Source organism: Lonchura striata, chromosome 2, assembly GCF_046129695.1.
Source record: "Lonchura striata isolate bLonStr1 chromosome 2, bLonStr1.mat, whole genome shotgun sequence".
Lineage (NCBI taxonomy): Eukaryota > Metazoa > Chordata > Aves > Passeriformes > Estrildidae > Lonchura > Lonchura striata.
In genome coordinates this window covers 103,489,104-103,498,561 of record NC_134604.1, presented here as the reverse complement: position 1 = coordinate 103,498,561, position 9,458 = coordinate 103,489,104, and the positions used below count along the sequence as shown (strand labels likewise).

Here is a 9,458-nt window from a genome sequence, read left to right as displayed (position 1 = left end):
AAAGTTCTATGCTTGCAGACATTGCAGCTAGCCTTGTTCCTAGTTTGTAAATGTCAGACTCAGCGCTCAGCTTCCCTAGCAGCTCTTCTTGCTTCTCTGACAGCGGGGAAAGAGAGCATTGCTGGTGGAACTGGCTGCTCCTCAGTTTCTGTGCCATGGCAAAGTGGAATCCTGCTGATCTGAGTGGGTCTGCAGGAGCAGTCCTGGTTTGCAGGAGCAGTTCTCTACTCCCCCATGAAAGCTAGGGAGTGTCATGGACATGTTGGAGAGGAAGAGGCTTCTCTGGAATAAGCTATCTGTCTATGCCTTTTAGGGCAGCTTCTTAACATGGTAAGAAACTGAACAGCTTCTGGGGTCTGACCACTTCTGGAGTAAAAGCAGCTGAGAGCCAGGAGGCAAAGTGAGGAATGAAATGACCTTTTCTTGAATTTTCTTACACCTTCATTTCCACTGACAACAGCTAATAATTGGCAACACTTTTAGTTACAGTTTAAGGTTTTTATATGTTTACTTAGCAGCTCTACTGATGGTTTCAGATCAGATAGCGTTACTTTACACCTGTGGATAAGATAGAGCTTATGGTAGAGATTATACTGAGTAACTAAACAGCTTTTTCCTTTTGCAGTTTTAGGAGCTTGCTCTGTGAACTGCTCTTTGGAGACAGATCATTCATTCCAGAAAACAGGCTGCAGGAGTTTCCTCTTTTTCGATGGTCCAATTCCACTGTTAAGTGGCCAAATATTTTTTACAAAAGCCTTTGTAAAGAATAGATGTTCAGACTACTTTTTCCATAAAAAATGTCTGACATTTATCCTAAGTACTCTGTTACTTGAAGGAACTGTGTCATGGTAAACAGTAAAAAATAGGGCTGGCCTGTGAATGTCCTCAGAAGATGTAGGCTAGGACAAAGCCATGGCTGTAAAAGGAGAAATGTATTCTCATCTTATCTTTCTCCTGTTTCAGGGTACCACATTTTTAGTCCCGTTTTTGTTGTTGTTGTTTCTCTCCTCCACACCCCAAAATCTGTGGACTTGCACTAAAGAAACTTTGAGGCAGGTACACAAGAAGTTTGGCTTTGTTAAAGCCATTGGCAGCATGAACAAGCCAGTGCAGGAACAAACCTCCTGAGGTGGGCTGTACCAACTTTCTGCAGAGGGCAAGGAAGACTTGGTAACTACCTGCTCCTTTCTTTGCTCCAGGAATAGTGCAACTACATGCTGTCCCTCCCCTTGGGCAGATGGCGATTTGGATGGCAATCTTGCAGTGGATCCCTCCTGCTCAGCTTGTTCATGCTGTAACTGGAAAGCATTTTCCATGTGCGTGTGCTGAGCTGACTCCCAAATGTGTGGAAAGAAGGACTGAATCGAGATCAGATTTAATCTAAAAACTTAAAAATAGCACTGGGAAGATAAACCTGGAATAGCTCCCTCCGTCTACTGTGTACTCTGCTTAGCACTTCCTTTCACCCTGCAGCCCGGCCCATCACTCCCATGTGGTGTCACCGTTGCCATAGCATATGTTAGTTACTGGACTGGTGCCATTGGTTTCCAGTGAAGTAGCACATAGTTTTTGCATATAACCCTTCTGATAAATTTCTGCATGGTTTCTTTGCTGTGACTCAGTTAATAGAATCCTTCTTGTACAAGAAAAATGAAAGAATGCATGTGACAAAAGACCAAAATATCTAAATCTTGTGATGTTCTGCAGGCTAAAAATGATTAAAACCACTTAATTATTAATACCCTGATCAAAAATACTTCAGACTTGGTGCTGTTGTTGTATGCAAGACAAAATGGTGGGTAAAAATCTATATTACTGGTAGATACACACCCCCAGCTAAATATCCCAACGTAAGACAGCGAGAAAGGTGAAATAATAATGCAAAGAAGTGAGGCAGAAGGAATTATCGATCATTTATTAGTGCACATGCTAGACATAGCATGTGTCCTTCTGATCCACAAGAGAGCTATTAATCTTGCTCAAACAAGGGAAAAGTACAGGACCTTGCCTTGTGGGTCAGTGTGCAGGGGGTCTGAAGATCTGATAGACTCTGAAAACTACTACCTGTGGCATATCTTGACACAGAAACTGAAACGAGCACACAGCACGGGTACTGAGTTGCCTCTTGTTCAGCTGAGGCCTTTGATGTTTTATGACAGTTTTTAGAGCTGATGTGGCAAAACAACTTCAGAATGTACAAAACCATAGCAACTGCTGCAGGAGGATGTATCTGGAAACAAAATATCCTTCTCTTTCTAGTCTGACGGCATTTCTTTCCTTCAAGACCACAGCAGCCGTGCCTCTATATGCAGTTTTTTTGTTAGGATAGGTTCGGTTTGGAGCTTTAGAAGAAATTCCAGCTCAGCCATGTGGGAGAGAGGGCACACATGCTGAAGCCAGATGTGATTTTCCTGGGAGTGCCAGCCACTGCCTGGTGATTTTTTATGGGATTAAAAGGTCTATGGGGCAGAAACTACTATTGACCAGTGTCAGGTTCTCCCCAGTACTGTTGGCAGAAGAATATGGGATTGTAGCATCTACTTCTGGGCCCCCAGTGCCAGAATATGGCCTATGCAGAGGTTATCCATCTTTCTGTCAGATCTTGATATATTAAACTGAATAAAATCATATACATTTCTTGCTTATTGACACATCCAAAATATATACAGCCATGCTTCATTTTTGGGTTTTGAAGCAGAAAATATATAAAACAGCTTCAAACTTCTCTTTAGGTAGGAAAAGTTATTTTCAGGTGCTTGTAGGAAAACTAATTGCAATGAATATACAATCAGAAATTGTCAAATTAATTTTTACTTTTATCCTAAGACACTACTTTAGTTTCTGTGCAGAGCACTGCAGGATTTTGGAAATAAATACCACAAGGATCGAAATGGAGAGACCCACCCTTTCTGTTGCAGAAGAAAGATGCAAAGAAGAAGTCTTAGGTCAGAGAGAGCCAGAAGTAGCACAAAGGGTCAGCCCTAGGGGTGAGTGGGTCCTAGAAAGCCCAGCTAGCTGCAGAGTTACCTTAATACACAGCCTCCCTCAAATTCCTGGAACTGATTAGTTCTTAACTGCAAGGAAGGGAATGGAGGCAATTTTTGAGCGGCGTAATTTCTGTGATCTTTTCCTCTATGCTGGCATGTCCTTATGCTACAGATAGAACTGCTGCTGAACCAGTCAATGCAATGACATCGCTCTCCACTGTCAGACAGCCAAAGGAAATCCGCTCATGATTTCTCCACCTGTTCCACAGAGTCCTGCATGACAAGGCCAGGAGGCAGGAGCCTCTCTGGGCTCGCAGGGTCTGGCAGTTCCTGCCCAAATCACAATTACTCTTTCTGAAACAGGCCCTAGCTTAGCAGACGAACGGGTTTATCGTGCCCAAAACCGGGAGAAACGCGCCTAAGGACGCGCTGCCAGCCCCTCGCAGAAACAACTGCTCGTTAAATTCCGCCGCCTCCCCCGCGCCGCGAGCGCCGCCGCCCCCGCGGCCCTCGCCCCCTCCGCCGCGCCGGGGATGGCCGCGGACGAGGAGACTCCTGGGTTTCCCTGGCAACAGGTGCCGGGGGAGCCGGGAGAGCCCGGGCTTCCCCGCTCGGCTCCGCGCCGCCGCCGACCCCGGGCAGCCTCGCCGCCGGGCCGGGCCGGGCCGGGCCTGTCCGCGGGCCGGCCCCGCCGCCCCCGGCAGGAGCAGCCGGGGGCGCGGGCGGGCCGCGGCCCCGCCCGCAGCGGAAGGTAAGGGGGTGCTGCCGAGGCGGGGTCGGGGCGATGCAGGGCGCCGGGGCAGCTCTCGGGGGCAGGCACCGGGCTCGCCCCGGGCCGTGCACGGCGCCCCCGCCTCGCGGGGGTGCAGCTCCTCAGCTCGGAGCTGAGCCCTGCTTCCCTGGGGCTCGCAGGCTTCCCCCTCACTGCCCTCCGCCCCACTGCCCGCCCGGGGCATCTCCTCTCCAGCCTCTGCCACCGCGCCCGGCGGCCTCCTCTTGGCTGGGCGGGTTTTTCCGTCCCCTCTTCCCACCCTGTCCCAGGCGCCCGCCCCTGCGAGTTCCTTCGGGGCTCTAGCGTGGGCCCGGGCAGGTGGCACCTGCCCTTTCATGCGCTTCAACCAGCCAAGGCTTGCCCGCTTCCCGCTTTATTTCCTCGTGTTTACATCTGTCCTTAGCCAAGGCTGGCCGGTCCCGGCCTCGCCGTGCCCTGTCCCCCATCGCCGGGCGCTGTGTGCGTGTCCCGGGCGCGTCGGGGCGGATCCTCTGCCTGGTCCCCGCTCCCCGCGCTGGGCACAGACGCATCAGGCTGGGCACGGGTTTCCCTGCGAGGCTGTGCGGCTCCGAGCAGAGCTGGCTCCTGCGGGGGCGGTGAGCTCATGTCTGTCTGAGCTGCCCCGGAGGCAGCCAGCCCCGCGGGCCAAGGCTCTGCTCCCTCGGCGGGTTGCGGGTCCCCTACCGGAGGGGCATCCCCCGGTTCGCGCTGCTGGGTGAGGTCACAGCCATGGCCAGTACTGTCAGGCATGCCACGCTGCGGCCGAGTAACTCCTTTCCTACTGCTTTCTTTTGTTTCCTTGAAACTCAAACCTAAGGCATAGCAAAGGGCAAAAGAGAGCAGTGCATAGCCTGGTACATATTCTTAAAAAAAAAACAACAAAAAAACCACAACCAAACAAGACATTTGCAAATGCAAAAAAACCATTAAAAATAATCTTTAGGAAAAGTTCTTTAAAAATTAATCCCACTTAACATTTGCCTATTTGTTTTGTAATTGTAATGCTTCAGTGGTACTTGCTACTAAGGTTAGATGTCAAATACCCTTCCCATAAAATTTATCAAGAAAATGGGGCTGATTGGTGATCTCGGGCACTAATACAACAGCAGTATCACAAACAAAGGTACAAATTGACCTTGAACGTCAATTAACAGAAGGCTTTATCCACATTTTTTAATTGCACACAGGATTTCTGTACTCCTGTGTCCCTGTGTTTTTCCTTTGTGTTGTGTTTGCAGAGAAAGAAAAGAAGCACAAAGCACCTTTTGCTTTACTAAAACCAGAAGTTGTTTATAGTTTTGTGGCCAGTGTGATATTTCCTGATAATGTAAAAATTCAATTGAAAAAGGAAATAATGTGTTGCCTTGCATTGTTCCTCCAAATAACTTAGAGTGAGATAACTTGATAAAAACATTTCTATCACACCCTCTGGTTAGTTAAGTGCAGCTATTATGGTTCCAAAAATAGATAGTCCCTGAAAGTGCCTGAAATCTGCAACATGGAGGTCAGTTCTGAACACAGCCTTTACCACAGCCATTCTGCCTTAAAATTGTTGTGGACTTCTCCTCTGCCTATTTCTTGAATTCACTCATAGTTTTTCATTGTTCTATAAAATATATGCATATATGAAATCAAAGAGAGACAAGCTTGTAGTCAGAAAGTAGCCAACAATAGTTATTTGATGCAATAATAATAAAAGCATTCAGTGGTTTGAAATAAGGAAAATTATCACTTTGAAAATGGCTTTTGGCAAAACTCCATGACTAACTTTCTTTAAGAAATGTGTCTACTAAATAGTGAATAACGAACGAATACGTCTATAAACTATCCACAGAATTGCTTCTTTGTCTTATTTTTCAATGACTTGTAATGTTTTGGCTTTCCAGCATTATTGATACTAAATCAGCTGGCTGACTGTGGGTATGGCTTTCCAAAGAGAGTTGCCAAGAGTTGCACAAAGCCCAGGAGGAGCGTGCTGGGGTGGGGGTTGGGAGATAGGGGTAATTTCCAGAGGGAGCAGGATGGTTTTCCATGTGCTTACCCTCGGGCATAGACATGGCTTACTCCTTCCCTCAGTCAAAAAAGGAACTTTAGAGGCTTAAGCACACGCGTGGATGGCTGCTAATGAGACTGTTCTGTCTCTTCATATATTTCAAAATCTACATGCCATATTTCAGTCTCCAGCCTTCTGGGCATTTGTGTCTAATTAGTCTGGAGGGCCTCCAGTTCGAGATTACCTATGCTGCTTGGTGCTCAATTTCTTTATATGACTTTGGCAATAAAGCAGATTACCGTGGGTTTATGTGCAAGCAAATTAGGGACAGATGTAAGCATTCTTATAAGCCCTGTTCCTCTTTTCTTAGCACGAACTGAATTCCACCATCATCTGTTTCTTTCTACATAAAATTTGTACTGTGCTGACTGTAGCATATTTATAACTGGGTGTACGTACTCTGTAAGATGAGAGACTTTTAAATACTTAATTTTCTCATGCCTTCTTTTTTTTTTTTTTTTTTTTTTCCCCAAATGAAAAGCAATAATGCTTCAAGAAAAGTTTCCCAGTTCCAGATAGAAATAATGAACAAGAGAAAAGGACTCTGGGCTGAGTAGAGCTATACATAACACAAATATCAACAAATGTTTTAAGTTTGTTTATGTTCTCATAACAGCCTAGAGTAGAATGGAGAAAACAAAACACATAGTATCTGAACTGGTTTTTAACAGTGTGAAGTAATATTGCATTGTTTAGGACTGCTATTTACATGTACTTTAAAAAAAATCCAAAACAAAGTCCCTGTGCATTATAGGAGAAATATGCAAAACCTTTAAGGCTGTCTCCTTGGCATCACTGAATAAATAAACCAAATTGTAAAGTTATAGAATTGTAGAATGCTTTGGGTTGGAAGGGACCTTAAAGATCATCTCATTTCAAGCCCTGGTCAAGCAGGGTATTTTCCACTGGACTAGGTTGCTCAGAGCCCCATTGAACCTGTCCTTGAACATTTCCAGGGCTGGGTCATCCAAATCCTCTCTGGGCAACTTGTGCCAGATGCCTTACCACCCTCACACTAAAGATTTTTTTCTTAAAAACTGATCTAAACCTGCCCTCTTTGAACTTAAAAGAGTGGTTTAAAGTCATTCCTGCCTGTCCTATCACTCCAAGCCCTTGTAAAAATTGCCTCTCCAGCTCTGTTGTGTAGCCCCTTTAGGGACTGGAACCCCAAATCTCTCAGCCTGTCTTTGTAGGAGAAGTGTTCCAGGCTTCTTTGTTTCTCTGGACTTGCTCCAAAAGGTTCCTATTCTTCTTGTGCGAATGCAGTGCTCCAGGTGGGGTCACATGAGAACAAAGTAGAAAGGCAAAATCCCCTCCCTCAACCTGCTGCCCATGCTTTTTTTGATTGTATTTGTAATTTTTAAAGTCCTTTTTCTAGGCTCTAGATCCACTCTTAGGATGCTATCCCTGGTTTTGTTAAGCCAAAACCTGAAGTGAAATCCCAATTCCAATGAACTAAATGACAAGATTTACTGAACAATTGTCTCATCTTACAGGTTAGAAGATATGGGTACATATTCAAAGGTGGTTGCCACCTTAAAAGTACCTTCAAAACATAGAAATACGTGTTTAAATGAAGTCTAAACCCCACAATATTCTTTAAAAGTTACAGTTTTGGATCAGAAATACTGAGTTTGGAAACAAAATTCTTAATGACCTCATTAGGAGGACTTAAGAATAACTGTCACTTGATACCCAAACTCTTGCTTAATATAAATCTTAGGGATTTTATCTCAATTTCCCCTGTGACAGCTCTGCAGAAATGTTTTGGCACTGAGATGGTGAGGAACAGTGCACCATGACAAGTGAGTGGCTTCTGCCTGTCAGGCTCCCAGATTTTTCCTTGTGATTGTGCAGTTTGATAAAGTAAATTTTTTCTTTGAAGAAAAAGGATTACAGAAGAAACACTAATACATCATAATCCTTGCATTTAAATTGTATTATTGAAGTAGTTTCGCATTTGAAAATGCTCTAAAAAAAGTCAACATTTTGCGTTTATAGGACTTGGAGCCCTGGTAAACTCATTATTCCTAATATTGCATGTGTTATGAAAAAGAAAAAAGGCTGCCTCAGTGTCATATAATGACAGGTGTTTTCATCCAGCAGAAATACTGAACAGACACCCTTTTGTGGACAACTTTTATAATAAAGGAATTTCTTTCCTTTATGAAGGGTCGCAACAACTGGGACAGGCAATCACATCTGAAATGTCTCTGCTTTCATTTCTGCAATGCGGAGGAGTAAGAAGCGAGGAGGCATTGCCTGGTGGCAGGAGCTGGGTGCTTGGGAATGGGCGTAGTGGAATCTGCTCTGTTCTGTTGAAGGTACCATGCCCTGCCCTCTCCCTCCCCAAACCATGGTGAGGGACAGCCTTACAATGCCTCTGGAGTCTGTTTATGGACTTTGTGTTGGGAGCCTCTATCTGTTAAGGAACACAACAGCACACTTCTATGTATCATACAGTCATTCATTTTCATAGAGAGCAAAGTGACTGATCAATAGTAGAATGTGCCTTCAGAAGAAGCTGAGCTATTTTTCATGGGAAAACTATCACTTTAAAACCCCTTTTTCATCCTGTAACACTCCAGAGATGAACAAAAATCTGTAAGCACTAACCTTGAAAAGGAAACACTTTTGGCCCTGACAGAGGAAATGCAGGTAATCTTGTTAGAGAGCAATCTTAAAAGGTCTCAGAAACCACAAACCTAAGTGTAGTTGATGCTCACCAAAATAGTTTTCTAGTGAAGGGCTTCATAATTATTTTGTATATCAGATATGTGTTTCAAATGTAAAGGAGAGGTTAAATGCCTTAATGAGTTAGGAAGGCAATAGCCTCATTTATCAAAAGGATAAGAGGAACCCAGATGACAGAATTATCAATATTCTGCAGGGAAAGAAAGCATATAGTAGAATTAAGAAATGTGCTACAATTGGTATGGGGCTTTGCCTTTTGGTGGCAAAGCCTGAACTCTGAGAAAGCATTTGGGGAAAAAATATTCATACAGACCACATCTGGATTTTATGTGATGGTGCAAATAAAATGTGAGTGGCATTTTAGGACTTTTTTTTTTTTTTGTGTATGTATAAAATTGGAGTAGGACTCTGTGTATTGGATCATTCTACTTTTTATTTTTTCAACAATTTCTGAAGTCATTGTAGCTGCAGCTTGGATATCATGTTCTTCCTTGATTGGAAACTGGCCAAGGGAATGGTTGGCAATCCTGTTTTTTGGAAGTCTGGACATCTTGCTGCATTGGGCCCTCTGCAGTATTAATAAACCATGAATAAACTTCCTGGCATTTCTTTAACACCATTATGGTTAAAGAGCAATCCGTTTAAGCCTTCAGAGAATAGCTATTGCAGAAGAACAGAAAACAGTCCGTTGACATCTAGCAAATTACTATTTTCTTGCTAAAGTAAAAAGGCTTTTTTTGATCTTTGAATAGTCCTGGGACTTAGTATAAATAGTAAACTACCATTAATAAATATAGTCTTACACACACTGATTGAGAATCTCTTTTCCTCACTTTATCTGCATATGATATTCCTTGGATTTTGTATCCTGTTCTTGAATTTGTGTTTTGGGATCTGATCTTGAAAATGCCGTTCAAGTTGCTATCTAGTTTGTAGCTCAGCTGCCCAGAGC

The 9,458-nt window shown here is 44.2% G+C and overlaps 1 protein-coding gene across 1 annotated transcript in view; it reads left to right on the top strand.

Moving 5' to 3' along the window:
• The first annotated feature begins 2,890 nt into the window (after positions 1-2,890).
• The window catches only part of LOC110483230 (uncharacterized), a 305,944-nt gene continuing 299,376 nt past the window's right edge, over positions 2,891-9,458 (top strand). Inside the window, exons 1-2 of the mRNA XM_077790894.1 lie at positions 2,891-2,987; positions 3,563-3,738. Of these exons, the coding sequence (XP_077647020.1) occupies positions 2,891-2,987; positions 3,563-3,738 (273 nt within the window). The remainder of the gene's footprint in view (positions 2,988-3,562; positions 3,739-9,458) is intronic.